The 17,658-nt window shown below is 41.7% G+C and overlaps 1 protein-coding gene across 1 annotated transcript; it reads left to right on the top strand.

The window, feature by feature from the left end:
- Positions 1-4,857: 4,857 nt before the first annotated feature.
- On the top strand, positions 4,858-15,184 carry SLC35G1 (solute carrier family 35 member G1). The gene is made up of 3 exons (XM_043597013.1): positions 4,858-5,135; positions 9,927-10,107; positions 12,104-15,184. The coding sequence occupies exons 1-3, from the start codon at positions 4,958-4,960 to the stop codon at positions 12,840-12,842; spliced, it is 1,098 nt and encodes a 365-aa protein (XP_043452948.1). The 5' UTR covers positions 4,858-4,957; the 3' UTR covers positions 12,843-15,184.
- The last annotated feature ends 2,474 nt before the right edge of the window (positions 15,185-17,658 follow it).

Raw genomic sequence — 17,658 nt, forward strand, 5'->3', positions numbered from 1 at the left:
CCCTGGCTTTTTTTTTCTAAAACTTTTTTTTATTGTGGTAAAATATAAATAACATAAAATTTACCAGTTTAACTGGTTTTTTTTCCCTAGAAAGAGAGAGCATGAGCAGGGAAGGGGCAGAGAGAGAGAGAGACAGAGAGAGACAGACAGACAGAGAGAGAGAGAGAGAGAGAGAGAGAGAGAGAATCCCAAGCGGGCTCCAAACTGTCAGCACACAGCCCCATGTGAGGCTTAAACCCACCAACTGCAAGATCATGACCTAAGCCAAGATGCTTAACTGACTGGGCCACCCAGGCACCCCACCAATTTAACCATTTTTAAGTGCACAGTTCAGAGACACTAAGTGAGTTCACATTGCTGTACAACCATCACCACTATCCCCCCACAGAACTTTCATCCTCTCAGACACTCTGTACCCATTAAACACTAACACCCCTTTCCCTCCTCCTCTCAGCTCCTGATAACCACCATTCTATCTTCTGTCTCTATGCATTTGACTATTCTAGGTCCCTCATATAAGTGGAATCATACAGTATTTGCCCTTTTAAGTTTTGCTTATCTCAGTTAATGTTTTCAAGGTTCATCCAGATGTCAGAATTTCTTTTTTTTTAAATTTTTTAATGTTTACTTATTTCTGAGACAGAAAGAGACAGAGCATGAGTGGGGGAGGGTCAGAGAGAGAGGGAGACACAGAATCCAAAGCAGGCTCCAGGCTCTAAGCTGTCAGCACAGAGCCTGATGCGGGGCTCGAACTCACCAACTGTGAGATCATGACCCGAGCCAAAGTCGGTTGCTCAACCGACTGAGCCACCCAGGCAACCCCAGAATTTCTTTTTAAGGCTGAATAATATTCCATTGTACGTATACACCACATTTTGTTTATCATCTATCTCTTGGTAGACATTTGGACTGTTTCCACCTTTTGGTTATTGTGAATAATGCTGCTATGAACATTGTTGTACAAATATCTGTTAGATTTCGTACTTTCAATTATTCTAGGTAAAATATAACCAGAAGTGGAATTACTACATCATGAGATAAATTACTGGATCATGAGGTTGAATTCTTTTTTGAGGAACCAATCCTGGCATTTTTTTTCCTCTTCTATTTCCAGAATCAGTTTTTATCATCTATTCAAAAAGTTTCTTTTACCTCTCCAATACACTACTCTACATAAATGCTAAACTACCTCTCTTTTTTGCTTGTTCCCTCTTTCACTTATCAGGGTATTTAGAATTATGATCTTCTGTTCCACAGCACTGATTCCCCCCCGAACACAATTGGACCTCACTTCTTGGAACAAACTGCCATTTTCCAAATCATAAGATGCATTAGTGAAGAGTAAGAAATGAACTTTTTGGGAGGAATGGGGGGAGCAGTCTTTCAAACCAGTACCAAGATACCAGTCCGATAGGAATCAGGTAGCTATACCAGGAGAAGAGAGCTCCTGATTCACAAGTGTCTTGCATAGGAACATCCCTGCATATAAATGGAGGCAGAAATCAGGAGTCCACCCTTTCCCCTGCAGTAGCTGGAGGTCTCCATCTACACCCACCGGGATGATGAGGATCTTGCACTTTTCCTTGTCCATGGGACAACTAGAACATACCACTCTCCTACTTCCAGCCTCCTTCTTCCTTCCTTCCTAACCCCGGAACTATGGGAGTGCCACCCCACTGTGGTTACCTGGCATTATAGTGAAAGTCCCTGTTCTCACTAGAGGATTGAATTCCTTCAGAAGCAGAATTTCAGTTGGAACACTGTATGATTTCGCCTACAGAAACAATGTTCCTTCATACTAAGTCCACAAATCCTGTCCATTCTAGCTGCCAGCTACCTCAAAAGCAATCCTGCCTCCTTGCCTCCTCTGCCTTGAAGGCAGAACCTCACTTAAACTAGCAATGGGCTTGGAGCTGGTCCCCTCATGCCCCAGTCAGGATTTCTGCCCCACCCTTCACACTGTAGGGGAACCCACCTCTCACCAGCTCTAAGTCATTGTCACCAGAGCCTAGAAATGCTCAAGGAAAAACTTAGCCATCCCATGCTTCTGCTGGGCGGAGCTGCAACTTGGAGCCATGTCTTCTGACTCTTAGTCTGGTCCATACTGTTCTTACCAGTTGATTTTATGTTTCCAGGGCTCTTGTTGGTTTAGCAAACAAGAAAAACGATGGTGAGATACCTTTCATACATCAATGCCAGCAGCAGAGGGGAAGGAGGGTAGAGGAAATAAAGTGCAAGACCCAAATCATCCTGGCACCCTTTAGTCACCCCAGTCTATACTGGTGTGGTATCCATTTTCTTCTCTTTCTCTTCTAGGTACTTCTTGCTCAAATCATCTGATTCTTTCTTCTTTAGACTTCCTAACCACTGTCTTCACTATTTGAAGAGGGAAACTAATAGGGTTGCTGGACATAATTCTACTGCGGAGGGGGGTGGGCAGAAGGAGATTTCCCCACACCAACAACAGTTCTTCAGGCACCGGCTGGGTGTTCTATAATCCAACTCAATTCTGACACCATTTACCTGGAGATAGCCTCAGACACCACAGCTTAAGGGCTCAGTCCTACAAGGCTGTCCCTCACCCCTTCAGATGCCACTTTTAAGTCCAGGTTATCTATCACCTGTGCTTCTGACCCACCAGCTATAGATTGGAGGTTCCCAAGACTCTCTCTTCGGGTTTGATGAATTTGCTAGAGCCACTCACAGAACTAAGAGAAGGGTTTTACCCACTAGATCACCAGTTTATTGTAAAAGGATCTAACTCAGGAATAGCCAGATGGAAGAGACCCATAAGGCAAGTCAGTTATGGGGAAAGAATGCAGGCCTTCTGTGAGCTCTCCAAGAGAGCCATGCTCCCCACATCTCCATGCTTTCACCAACAGTAAGCTCTCCAGACTCCATTCTTTGGAGGTTTTTATGGAGGATTCATTACATAGGCATGATCGATTAAATCATTGGCAGCTGGGGACTGAACTCAATCCCTGCCCTTCCCCCTCCCTATGGGTGGAGGGTGGGACTGAAAGTTCCAACCCTCTAATCACATGGTTAATTCACCTGGCAATGAGCCCCCATCCTTAGGTGCTTCCAGAAAGTCACCTCATTAACATAAATTCAGTTGTGGCAGGAGGTTTGTTATGAATAACAAGGTGCCCATTTCACCTTTATGGCCCTGAAGCCATTTTAGGAACTAAGGACAAAAGATCAAATATTATAACAAAAGCTGCTCTCATTTCTCTTATCACTCAGGAAATTCCAAGGGTTTTGACAGCTGTGAGCTAAGAACTATGGATGAAGAGCAAATAAATATCTGAATGACCAAATATATACCCCTTGTAAGTCACAGTATTACAGGGATTCTTCAAACATTCTGCACATCTAAATCTTACAAATAAATGAAGTTGTGAAACTGCACCTGATTTCTAGATGTTTGGAGAAGCTTTTTGGTTCTCACTTCATTCATAATCATGATCTACCACCCTCACCACCCTTCCCTACACTTTCTCTCCACTAAAATACCACCACCACCACCAGCAACAAAATCAGTTTCATATATTTTTATAAGCAGCCTTAAATTCTTTTTAAGACAAGGCAAAGTTATATGCTAACCAAGTCAGAATTCAGGTGGCCATTTGTCCCAGTTTGTCTATGACAATCCCAGTTTCAGCCTATTGCCCTGCATAATTTCTGAAAAAGCTCCTTCTTTTACTCTAAAAAAGGCGTTCCCCGTTTTAGAAGATCAATTATATGCTCACCTTACTTAAAAATACACCTGGATTTTCTAGTAAAGTGCTTTCCAGGTGACTGCTGTTGCACACCTCATTGGACTTCATTTGCACAACTCTGCAAAATAGGAAGGGAAATCTTTTATTTCTGTTAATTAAATGAAGTAACCAAGGTTTCAAGCTGTAGGTGGTGACTGTTTGACGTCACATACTCAGGGATAGAATCAGAGCCAGAACCCAGGATTCCTGACTTCAAGTCCAATGTTTTTCAGTTGTCAATCACTTCGTGCAAATATCTGAGTAAAGACAAACTTTACTCTCTTGGTTGGTAATTTGCTTGCACTTGGGCCTAGAATAGTTTAGACAGGTTCATCCTTGCCCAGACACTGTCCTTTCACATTTAAAGCAAGCAGAGATGAAAGAAGAATTACTTAAACATAAAGAGCCTATTAGTGAATCCGAGGGACCCTGGGGCCAGATGACATACATTGTTTACTTTACGGGGTGCAATTATGTCAGATTATTGTAATCTTATATCTAACCAAATTAGTATGTTTCAGTTAACAACAACAACAGAAAAAGAGAAAAGAAAAAAAAAAAAAAGATCAATAATGAATGTCTACTGTTACAAAGAACATAAGGGTTCTGTCCCAGTCTTACAAATATATTTTCCCTGTGGTTATGTGCTACTCCTTTTTTTTTTTTTTTTTTTTTTTTAACCTAAAATTCTACCTTCCTTGGATAACTGGCAAGGAGACAAAGGCACAGTGTTTGGCAAGGTCTCCAGGGTATACCAGAGGGGCTGAATGCGGCGCCACGCCAATAAATAAATAAATATATACTCTCCTAACCTCCGATGACCCGCCCCAAAAGAAGGCCACAAGACCCTTGGGCGTAGCTCTCTCTGCAACGACAGAAAAGGGTCCACTGAGCCTGGGGAAGGATGACTCCAAGCTGCTGGCCAGTTTAGCTAGACTGCAGCAGAGGGGTGGACGCCTTTGGTCCAGCTGTGTGCACCGCCGCAGCCCAGAGAGGTGGCCGACCTCCCCTGCGCAGCAGGCTCCAGGAGCTGAAGGTAAGAGGCCAGCGGAGGACAAGCGCGGTCCCCAGCAAGGGGAGGAGGGCCGCGCGCGCATGCGCCCCGCCGCCGCCGCTGCCGGCCGGAAGAGCCGGGCAGCGGAGCCGCTACTCCCCGCGCTAGTCGCCGCGGCGCTGGGGAGAGCGCTGGCCGCGCGATGCGGCCCGTGGACAGTGCCGGGGCGGCGGAGGTGCCAGAGCCCGGGCTACCGCTGACGGACGACGCGCCGCAGGGCGCCAGTGAGGAGCCGGCGGCGGCGGAGGCAGCGGGGACGCCCGGCCCCTGCAGGTGCTGGGTGTGCGGCAACTCGCCGTGCGGCTCGGGTGCGTCGCAGGGTGAGTGTGGGGTGCAGACCCGGCGCGGGTTTCGCCTCTGGGGTTGGGTGGAGGGGGTGCGGGTGTCAATGGGCTAGGGTCCCCGCAACTCTGGGCCGGGGGCGCAGCGAGGACCGCGCCCCCATCCCTACCTTGCCCAGAGCTCGGGGAAAACCCTCGAGCCCTCACCTGGGGGTCTGCAAAGCAGAAGCCCTTTTCGTCCCCGCGGGCGCGAAGACCAGGAAAGTTTCTGATTGTGTTTGGAACCCTTTTGGGATTCTGAAACTGTACCTGTAATTAAAGTGTTGCGGGCACTACCGCGGAGTCAGATTGCAGTTCTGACTGCACCCTGCTGGAGGTTGGGGGGCAGTCAGAGAGGCCATCCCTTAGGCTGGTGAGGTTGGGGGGGTCAGTAAGAGAGGCCATCCCTCAGGTGAGTGAGGCTGGGGGGTCAGTAAGAGAGGCCATCCCTCAGGTGAGTGAGGCTGGGGGGTCAGTAAGAGAGGCCATCCTGCAGACAGGTGAGGTTGGGGGTGGAGAGCTAACCGTGAACACTGATCACAGTAGGAAGCCGTGTTCCCTGAAGAGGAAGTTGAAAAGCATAGAGCCTAGAAAATGTTTGCCTCAGTCTTAGAATCTTGGGAAGGTAGAGTTGAGTGGGACCACAGGTTCTTAAGCTTTTGGGGTTAGGAGGACTTTTTTGTTGTTGTAAATTTTTACAATATCTTTATTCATAACAACTCACTGAACTAAACCAAATGTCCATTGTTAATATAATGAATATTTTGTAATATATTCTTTTTTTTCTGTTTTTAAAAATTTGAACCACTATTGTATACCTAAAATATAGGAGGACTTTCTTGGCAACTAATCCTAAACAAGGCAGAGGCACAATCTTATATACATTGTTAAGAGGTTCACAGACCTGTGTCCAAAGCCAGAGACCCTTTGTAAAAACACCTTGATCTTGTTCAACCTCTTCTTTCCACAAATGAGGGAAATGAAGCCCGGGAAGGTGAGGGCTTGGCGGTGGGGGTTGCTTTGTTTTTCCCTAGATCTGGCATGTGTGGGTGAGACATGGCACAAGTCCCTGCAGCACCAAAGTTAAGGATCCCAGCATGCCAGAGTCCCAGGCTAGGCCTTTTCCACTGACCACAGTGCTACTTTAAGCACATTCCTCCTTAACTCCACCACCCACCTAGGTCATTTTCCTGGAAACAGAGGAAATAGGTAGATCTCCCTTGAAGACAAAGTTACACAGCCTGCACCATCTCATCCTCTGGGTGGCCTCCTCTAAGTGTGACCCTGATTTCTATGCCTCTTATCCCTACCCCATTCCCCCTTCTCCCTATTAGGAACTTTCCCCTAATTTAGAGAGACGAAACCCAGATGATTCTTGCTCCATTTTTGTCCTAAATGCTAACAATGGTCAGACTTCTTTTTTTTTTTAATTAAAAAAAAATTTTTTTAAATAATTTTAGAGAGCACGCGGGGAAGAGAGGGGAGAGAGGCAGAGGGAGAAGGAGAGAGGGGAAGAAGCCCAAGCAGGCCCCATGCTCAGTGCAGAGCCACACACGGGGCTCGATCCCACGACCCTGGGATCATGACCTGAGCCGAAATCAAGAGCTGGATGCTCAACCGACTGAGCCACCCAGGCGCCCCCAAAATGATCAGACTTCTGATTATTTATGCATGGGCTGGTGCCTCCAGAGAAGGGGCTACCCCAAGCTGTGTAGACCAGATGTGTAGCTTGTAAAGAGGTGAATTTCTCACCTTATCAGTTATTATGGTTGAATGTCATTTTGGTGGAATGCTGAGTCAGTCCTGGTAAACTCTTAAATGTTTCTGCTGTTTGTAAACCAAAGAGGAATACTGTACCCTCAGGCAGCACATGGCAAAATGATAAACATTATAAGCGACTGCACCTAAGAATCTTGTGGCGTCTTTTAACTTCAAAGAAAATTGCTAACAGTGAGACTTAGTAATAGTTATTGTAAGGTGACCAGATAATATTCTGAAAACAGGACTGCCATAGAAACACTTTAAACCACTGTACTGTTTGTTGTCATTGAACTTTGTGACAGTATCACTTTAACTGCTTGATCCAACTGGTTATCTCAAGAAAGCTCATTTTCAAGTTCAGGTTGAAACTTTGAAACTGTTACCCATTTTTCTACATTCTTGGATAACCTTCACAGACAGCATACAGCTATCCTAAGATATCTATTTATTTTCTTGAGGGACAGTGTGGATCTTAGCCTGAAGCAAGAAACTGTCTTAGATGTGTGCCTCACACGCCCCTGGAGGGAGTTCTCTAGTGTAGCGATGGTTCTCTAGCTGGCAGGGCTTTTACAGTCCCAGAGATCCTGTAGCAGTGGGTCTGGGGTGGGGCTCGGGAACTGAAGTTTAAAAAATTACTCAGTTGATTCTGATTCCCAGCCAGGGTTGTGAATCACCACTTTAAAGGATAGAGAAACTGAGCAACTTTTCAGTTTTCTTCTAACTCAAGAAATTACACTGTGGCCACTTAATTTGAATTATTTAGCTATGCTTGTAGTGGAATATGATCATAGAAGCACAGTACATAAACAAATGCATCTTTGGATGATGCTACTCTCTTGTTCATCTCCCTTGGCAGAATGGAAATTATTATTCAGTAAGAGAGGTCTGCATGAGTAGAACCAAGCCTCACCCTCATAAGAAATAATCAAGTTCAGCCAGGCCTTGTAACAACTGCCCTGTTGCAGTCAGCAATCATGGGTCATAGGGTGTTTATAGGCAAGAAAATATGTGAGTGTTTTAAGAGACAAGATAATCAGAACCAGGGGTATAAAATTGAGTTTTAAAAGAGTTAAAATTAAATAAATAAATAAAACAGTTAAAATACCATGTTAAGTTAAAATTTTTTGGAGAAAAATTTAAAAGTTTAGGTTGGGGAAGATCCTTGAAATACAGACCGGGGAGATGTTTTCTGTCCTTGATCTTCCTGTTCTGTTCTGTGTGAGGGTGTTGGTTCTATGCATGGGTTGGGTTTCTTTTAAGAAAAACTATTTTATTTGGACCTGAACCCTGAAATTTCAGAAGCTGAACACTGAGGCTGACCACAGCCAAGACATGTATTTTGTGGTGCTTAACTTGGAAGTCGTCTAAAGTTTCCTTCTCATGGGCTGAGTAAGTATGTGCAGTTTGTTTCTGTGGTATCTGAGCCACATAGGTGTTGAACAGAATGTGGAGGATTCTGGTACTTACAATACATAATATGTGACATGATGACTGGTAGCTCCAAATGATTCTCTTCGACTGTGCACCTGGAACAGGAAGAGGTAAAGGCCTCTGATCACAATGGTATCTCTTACTACAAAGGTCAGGCTGTACAGTGCACCATCATACTTTGTCCTGAGTCACAAAGACACACACAAAGATTGTGCACCATCATACTTTGGTCCTGAGTCACAAAGTGTCTGTCACTTGTGGGCAAAGGTATCCAGCTAACATGAGGATACTGAAATGTATTACTGGGTGTTTGCATTTATCAGAGAAGGACATTTTTAAAAAACATTATTATGCAAAACTGTTCTCTAGCCAAGTAACACATTATAAATTCCTAGATTGGAATGATAATCCTAGTTTTACTAGAAATTGCAAGTACCCACACACCTTTCCATTTTGCTATGTTCTTAACTGATGAGGGCCAGTAGCATTTCCTTCATATTCTTTTCTTGTTTTGTATTAGTTTCAATAAAGAAAAAAATAGTAATACGTTCCTCAGTTTGTCACCTGTCTTTTAGGGAGTTCTCTGCTTACCCTGTCCCATTTTGCTCCCCTCTGAATGATGGGTTTGGGGTGAGTATGAGATTGAAAACAGATTTTAGTCCTGTGTTCGGTAACTAAGACAGAAGTGGCTAAACAAAAGTTGAATGCTCATAGTCACTAATGGATTGAATACTTGATGCCCTAGAGAAAGCAGAAGTTTCTTGGTTCAGATCAAGCCAAGAAGTTGGTATTAAATGGCAGTTGTAATTTTTTAAAAATTTTATTTTAAAGCACTTTGAGGTCAGAGGGGTAGACCTACCCTCTGTCCTCAAAGAGTTTATGCTCTAAATGGAAGATAAGTTGTAAAACCATGAAAAGTAAAAGATTTGATTAATGGTTCAAAGTAACAAAACAGCTTTCCCAGATTAGGCTGTTACCAGTGGTGTTAGACTGTGCATCTTTCTATGGAGTTCTCTCATATACTTTCATTTAGCAAATATTTAATCGGGGTCTTCCATGTGGCAGGCACAAACAAGAGGTCCAGTTGAGGTCCCAGCCTGGAAGGGTTCACAGGCTACTGGGAGAAGTAAGATAATCAACAAGTAGCCATAGGACACAGCTGTAAACTGTTGTCTAGAAAAAAAAACACTTTCTTCATAAAGCCAGGTTCACCAGTGAGATGATATAAAATATCACTTGGAAGCATTTTTCTCTAGCCATCTTGACAAGCGTTTCTTAAAGATTTCTCTCACTGTCTTGGCAAGCTTTTTTACTTCTTTTTGACTTATAAGTGAGTAATGATTCTTCAGTGAGCCAAAGGAAATCCATTTTATAGGGTAAAACTGCATTTAAAAATTATGGGTTTAAATTGTTGCCTACATCAGTGATTCCTCATTCTTGGTGGGGAAAATGGTTCAGGTCCATAGAATGGATATGCTTAGGAGACAGTATTTGTAGCCTGTTAGCCATTAACACTGTTCCATTTTTCTCAATTCCTAAGTGAAAATATTAAAACATACACTTGGAAGCAAGGACTAACCAGAACTTAATCTTTTTCAGAAGCCAAGAAGAAAGCACGCTGTCCTGGACTTGGCTTGTTTTATACATTATTATCTGCCTTCCTTTTCTCAGTGGGCTCTTTATTTGTTAAAAAAGTGCAAGACGTCCATGCTGTAGAAATTAGTGCATTCCGATGTGTGTTCCAAATGCTAGTCGTTATCCCTTGCTTAATATACAGAAAGTAAGTATTTCTTACCTGCGAAGTGGAAGGTATTAACAAATGTATGTAAATCTTTTGACCTGCTTAAATTATTTATTCTACAGTGTCTGCTTTATCCCTCCCATAGATTTACCAGTTACTGCATTGTTTGGCTCTGATTAATAAAAAGTCATAAGGATTCACCTACAAAAGATGCTCTTATAAGCACAAACCACATACCCAAGAAGGGGGGGGGGGTAGATTGAGTTATTCTCCACTCCTCATTTTGAGAACAAAGCTTTCCTTGTACAATTCCTCCATCTTGTACCACCCTCCCTTCTTTCCCTCTGCATAACTAGTATTTAGAAGAAAAAAGTAAATGAGAGGAAGTGGTGGTGTCTCCTAATATCAAGTTTCTTTCAGTAGAATGGACTGCTCTGTTACCAGGGCAGACAGAAGATTAAAGTAATAATATCAGGGTCTTGCCCCTGGGGTGATGTGGGAAAGGGAAAAGGTAGTCTTGAACAAGACCTTTTAAAATACTTTCATGTTTATAGTGTCCTCATCTATGAACTGGAGGGAATGATAATCTTTGTCCTCTACCCTGCACCTTGGTGGCAAGGGCCAAATAAAATTAATTATAGATCAGAGCACTTGTGTAGAATGTAACAGTATATGAAAACTGTCTTTTTTCCCCATCCTTACTGTTCCCTCCCTACCCAATGCCTCTTCCCCTTCCATATAGAACACCCTCCCCACCCTTTCCCAGATTAAAATTATGCCTTCTACACATCCCTGTGTACTTAGAACCCTTAGAGGATAGGCCACTTTGGTTCCTGGTGGCTGTCTGGCTCTTTCTCTCTTTGGGCAAAAATGCTTAAACCCTAAACTAAAAGTTTCAGTCACTTGCCCCCAAATTCTCCTTGTATCTATAACATAGTACAGATTCATTTAGAATAGTTTCACCCCGTATCCTGAAGATCTGGTGAAAAATGGTGAAAAGCTACTAAGATTAATATTATCAGAAATTCCTGTATAAGTGTGGGCAAGTCACAGTATTTTAGGAAATGATGGTAAGAGTTCAGAAATTTTCAAGGGTGGCAACTGGTGCTAACACAATTATCTTCCCCATTTTGCAACAGAACAATTGGCAGGGGAAGGCACTAGAAGAATTTTTGAAATCCTTAGCACCAATCTGTTTTGACCTATTTTATGTTTCATTATCATGGAAGACTCTTAGCTTCTCAAAGTATGAGTCAAAGGTGACCACAGTTTCATTTCTAAATGAAATGTGGGTCTTCATGTCAGGCTTATAGGCTACCCTAAAGATGTTCAGGGCTGGCACAGGTCAGCAAGCTGCACCTAGCCTGAAATGTACCCAGCATTCTGCTTGGTAAGTATTAAAAAAAAAAAAATTGAGTATCAGTTGTTATACTTATCCAAATGCTACTTGTTCTTTTTCAGTGTATCTTAACTCTTCTTGCAGAGAATAATGAAAAGTAGTCTGACATCCAGTGGCTAAATTACACTTTAGCATTGCCTCAGCTTTTATAGAAAAACTCGTAAGATTGGCAATGCATACTAGCCACGACCAAGTTTTCTTGTATAAGGCAGCTTAATCTTGAAATTGTACTTATCATAAAAATCATACATTGTCATTGTAGAAAATTTGGGGAAAACAAGGAAAAATCACCTAGGAGACCACTTATTAAGGTTTAACCACGATGAACATTTCCTTTTGTCTTTTTTGTAAGCATGTATAGACATGGGAAAAGTTATATTTGTTGAATTGTTAATTATACTATTTATGGAGTTCTCTTTTATTGATTTTGCTTATACTGTGAACACGTACATGCTTTAGCTATACGTAGAAACCATTTTTTTGAACGTGTATAACATTCAGTTATGGGCCTTAAAATTCACTTACTATTTCCTTATTTTTTGCCAGTTAGGACTGTAAAAATAACATCTAATTAAGAACTGCAATTTAAAAAATACCACCGTGGTTTAATGTGCGCTCTTTCATTTGAATTTACAGAACCGGATTCATAGGCCCCAAAGGTCAACGCATTTTCCTCCTCCTCAGAGGAGTCCTGGGCTCCACCGCCATGATCCTTTTGTACTACGCTTTCCAGGCGACGTCCCTGGCCGACGCCACCGTCATCACGTTTAGTTCTCCAGTGTTCACGTCCATATTTGCTTGGATATTTCTCAAGGAGAAGTACAGCCCCTGGGATGCCCTCTTCACCGCCTTCACGATCACCGGCGTGATCCTCATCGTGAGGCCCCCGTTTCTGTTCGGAGCCAGCGCTGCGGGCACGGACGAGAGCTACTCTGTTCACCTGAAGGGCACGTTCGCAGCAGTGGCGCACGCTGTCTTTGCCGCCGTGACCATGGTCATCATCAGAAAGATGGGGAAGTCCGTGGACTACTTTCTGAGCATTTGGTATTATGTCGTGCTCGGCCTCCTAGAGAGCGTCATCGTCCTCTTCATCATAGGGGAGTGGAGTCTGCCATACTGCGGGTTGGACAGGCTGTTTCTCATCCTCATCGGCCTGTTTGGTTTGGGGGGTCAGGTGTTTCTCACGAAAGCCCTCCAAATAGAAAAAGCAGGCCCAGTGGCAATAATGAGGACGATGGATGTGGTCTTTGCTTTCATCTTCCAGATTATTTTCTTTAACGATATGCCCACGTGGTGGACGGTGGGCGGGGCCCTGTGCGTTGTAGCCAGTAGTACCGGCGCGGCCATTCGGAAATGGTGCCAGAGCTCCAAATGAGGCTGTGGCAGAAGTGCGTTCTTGGTTTTTCTGGGCATCATCCCTCAGTGCGGACACACCGCGCACGCACACGCCTGGAAAGCCTGCATTTCCTTCACTGATTATATTTAATAAATTTCATAATTAAAGTACCATTTTTGAATATGCTATGTCTTTAATTAGCTAAGAGTTAGCCAGTGTGGTCTAGCAATTACTTTTTTCTCAATTATGTTTTGGTCTTGGTTTGGTTTCTTACTTGCTGTTGTTGGGGTGGTGATGGTAGGAGATCAGGTCTTTAGTTGAAGAAAAACTGCAAAATGTTTTATGACTCTGGTATAAATGTAATTTTTTAAAGTGTATTTTTGGTACTGAGGGGATATAGGTGGGGAGGAAACTTTAGATGTTCTTTTAGCAGTGTAAAAGCTAAGAAACTTATTGATAATAATGCTGCTATGATTAGATTAGGTCGGTAATTCATTTGAAACCTAATTCCATTTAGGAGGCCAAAGCTGAAACTTGGAAAAGGTGCCTACTTAATGGTGTTAATAATACAAATGAATTAGCCTTATTTTCAAGGCTTTTATACATGGTTATTCTTTTAACACACATGAGTGCCTTTTCATTTTGATGCCAGAATTTTTATATGTAAAGTTTAAAAAGTTTTTAATCACCAGGTTTGGCTAGAAGTTTTCTGTTTCGGTGGCATTCACAACTGTAGCTATCATTCTGTAATTTTAATTGTCCTCTGGTTTTGGATTTTGTGTGTGTGTGTGAAACTGCACTACGTTTTTCTTAACTTTCTGAGATTTCAGGTCTTTAAGCCGCAAGAGAGAAATCTTGGCAAAACCAGTGTGCACATTTCCATCCTGAAGTATTTCCCCCTCACTAGAAATGTGATTTTCTATAAATTCTTTTTGAATTTATAGTGTGATGCCAAATACAATTTTCTCAGGATTTTATTAGGTTGAACCATATGAAATTGCCAAGATTTTACCTTTTTAACTTACAAAAACCAGAGTTCATTATGGTTCATCCTAATAGATACCTCCCTTACCCTCTCTACACCAAATATTTAGAGGACTTTGGCATATATTTTTTTAAAACAACTTTTTAAAATGCAGTAATCTTATTAAACTTATTTTTATAGTCTTTTCCCCTTATGGAATTATATGTAATAATGCTTCATGTTATATGTTAAATGTAAAGACCTGTGAATCCATGGTTGATTGACTTCTGTAGTGTCTTGAATAATAAAGTGTCTTGAATAATAAAAAAAAATCACTGTTAAATTTTAGTATATCACTATGGTATTAAATATCAATGCTGCCCCATGATACTAACATCATGAATTCAAACATTTTATATCTGGAACTTCATCAGCCAATACTCTGCAGTTAGAGAATGTAATATTTAGGAAAGCTTGGAAGGTTAATTGGAAAGTAGAGAGTACATGGGAATGATTATCATAATGAATGCTTTATTGGTGAGGCTATAATGGTCTCCAACTCTTACTGTCCAACCTAGCATCTGTTACTATCTTAAGCCTGCATATCTGAAAGATTATAGGCTCTTTCTCTCCCCTTCATCACAATTCTTCCAAAGAAAGAAAGAACTTGGCTTCTGAGGTTTATGCCTTGGTGAGAAAGGATCTTTTCCAATAGTTCCAAGAGGGAATTTTTGGCTTGCTGATCTTCCTAAATGCTTTCCACCTGACAAATCTTAAATGAAGTCTACTTTGGGGAATCATACTATCATTATAACTTTAGCCTCATCCACAGTGTTGGAATTTAGAGTTGCAGGAGCATTATCTTGCAAATAGATAGTTACAGAATCAGCATTTTAGAGCTCAAAGGTTAGAAATCCTCTTGTAGGAGGAGCCATACTGCACAGATAGGAATACTGGGGAGGAGGATCTGCCCGAGATGGGTTCCCATGGCCTTCTCCCTTATTTCCATGATAAAGTATAGAAAGTAAACCACTGCTTGAGTTACCTAAGGTAAATTAACTCAGGGAACCCTCTCTTGGTTCTTTACCTTGCACAATAAAACAACTTATGGGACTTTGAGAGTTAAATCCCTTTCAGCCTGTACACTAGAGATGTGTTTTATTTCAGAAGTGTGGTTTAAGTACTTGAATGTCACAATATATGGCCAAGGTTGGAGAAAATGTTTCTTCTCTCAACTTTTACAGGGTGTCATTCTTAAACACTTTTATAATGTCTGAGGTATATACAAGGATATGTATGTATTGTAACAATTATAGGCGTGTGTATTTTGCAAAGACTGTAGTTTATATCCTGAAAATATTTTCATAAATTGTTTTTATTTTATAAGTACTAATAAAGCTAATATGAAAGAAGGCTATATTTTGGTTTTTATGGTTATAGCAAATGTGCTCGCTAATCTAACATTTCCTTTTTCATCCATGTGCTTCAAAATTCATTTTATAAAGGATATTGACCCTGGTCATTCAGCTGTGATATAATCACAAGTTTCAAACTGTTTGTTTGTCCCTCCGATACAGTCACATCAAATCTAGTATCTCTAAAATAAAGGTCCTAATCTTCTGTTCCAGGGAGACCTTCATTGTTCTAGACCCAGAGCTTGGAGCAGCTTCAAATTCCATACTTTTTGTTCCCATAGCTAATCTGTTACCAAGTCCTGGAGTGTCTGTCTTATTGTCTTGTGGATTCACTCTTTTGTCACCATTTCCACTGCTACCATTTTAGTCCAACATCAATAATCTCAAGCTGAATTACAACAGTATCCTAATGAGTTACCCACTTCTTGACTCTTCCACCCAGATCCTTGTCTCACTGCCAGACTGTGACCTTCCTAAAGCCCTGCTTTCATTGCTACTTTGGTTCTCATAAAACCACAATGATGCTGTATTGCATACCACATCTCATTCAAATTATTTAGCCCTATTCCCACTTTTCCAACCTGATTCTACGTGTCCCAACGTGAGTTGATACTCTGATCCATATCCCCATCAACTCCTACATTTGGCAAGGGATTCCTTCCTGTGTCTCCCCTGCTTCCTTTGCCTTCTCTTCTTTGTCCTCTAAACCCTCTTAGCCTCCAACAGTTCAGCTTGAGCTTTTGTTTCTTCCACTGCCTCCAGCTTCTCCCGCCCACACTAGCCCACTTTGAAAGAGTGGATAAAGCACTGGAATAGGAGTGTGGCCATATCATTTTCTAGCTGAGCCAGGCATGTAACGTACTCAGCCTGTTTGCCTCATTTGCTAAATAGAATATCATTACTTGTCCAGCCCATGTTACAAAGCAGTGCAGTTGGAGGACTTGGAAACCATAAAGGGGAATAAAAACACTAAGTATCAAACTGTTCTTAATACCATAGAGTTGAATATTGTCTCCCCTTCTCTTTAAAATGATGCCCAGCTCAGGGTCCTTACTTCTGAGCAGTTTGACTAGGAACTGTAGGAACAGTCTAATGGATTTCAAACCTCATTTGACTCCCTCCTGCCAGCATATAATCCTACTGTTGGACAGTTCTCAATTGCCTGGCTGACCTGCCCACGTAGGTGGCCAAGGGTCACCAGTCTTTATCTTACACATAGTGTTGCTACCTTTCCAGTTCTGGCTTTAGTTCTGATCCTCTGCGAGAATTACACTTGGCTCTGGCTGGGGAATGAACCTGATTTTCTATGTGTTTCCCATGCACTACTCTATATTTAGCATGGCTCTTTTAGCCCCTTATCTATTCACTCAGTTAGCACAATTAGTCTCTTGACAGTAATCTAGTGGTAAGAGAGCCAGATGTCTTTATGTAACGTGTTGACTTCTAATGTAGGTGTATGGAGCCATGTTCAGTACTGGGCATTAGAATTTGATTCTTGGGGTGTAGGTTGGGCACATGAAGCCTGGACACTACCCCAAGCACGCCATCATATAGTCCCTTCGGTGTCTTACATGAAGTCTAATACAGCTATTATATTCACTTAGAATTCTGTAAGATGCCCTCATAGGAACTTTGTGATCCACAAAGACCCATCCAAGTTTTAGCCTATTGGAATGCTAGGTTTGGAGCTGGACTTGGAAAACCAATTCATAGAGAGCTCGTGAAACTTGGTGTTGCCTATATCATTTCCTAGAAATTGGGGTGGAGCTTTATCGAAAGGGGTAAGGAGAAGACATGTCTATTGTCAAGGCAGGGCAGGAAATGTTGCATCATAGAAGTCCAGTCCATAGAAAATGTTCCACTGGGTTGCACAAGGTACAATGCCAGCTATCATCTATCAAGCCAGATTTGCAACAATATAAAACAATGCTATTCTTCTCACTAGTTTTCTAAATATTTATTTTTCATAAGAATATTATTTATGTTAACATAATGGAATCATTAAATAAATATTTCAATTTTTTTCAGTTTTGCTTTCAAATATGGTAAATATCTCTCATATATAACTCACATAACAGAAGCTCTTTGGAGTTCTCAATAATGTTTAGGAAAGTAAAGCAGTACAAGACCAAAAAGTTCCCAAGCTGCAGAATTAACATATAGAGTTATCAAACTTGAAACTTTAAAAAACAATGAGTAAGCCAACCACCAAATCTACCAACTTATTCATGAGGTTCTGATAGTTTGAAATGCAGCTAAATAACAGTTTGTAAATTAGAAACATCTTTAATGTGATGTCCCATTTTAGAATTGTGAGTTAAACAACTTTAATCTATATAAGAGATCCAAATTATCTACCCGAGAGAGCAAAGAAAGGAACAATAAGCAATCCAATTGGCCTATGCTCATAGGATCATATCAAGTTGTGCCTGATACTTCCTATGTATGTGTTTTAGTTCCTTCATATGTGCATTTT

The sequence above is a fragment of the Prionailurus bengalensis genome, chromosome D2 (assembly GCF_016509475.1).
Source record: "Prionailurus bengalensis isolate Pbe53 chromosome D2, Fcat_Pben_1.1_paternal_pri, whole genome shotgun sequence".
Taxonomy (NCBI): domain Eukaryota; kingdom Metazoa; phylum Chordata; class Mammalia; order Carnivora; family Felidae; genus Prionailurus; species Prionailurus bengalensis.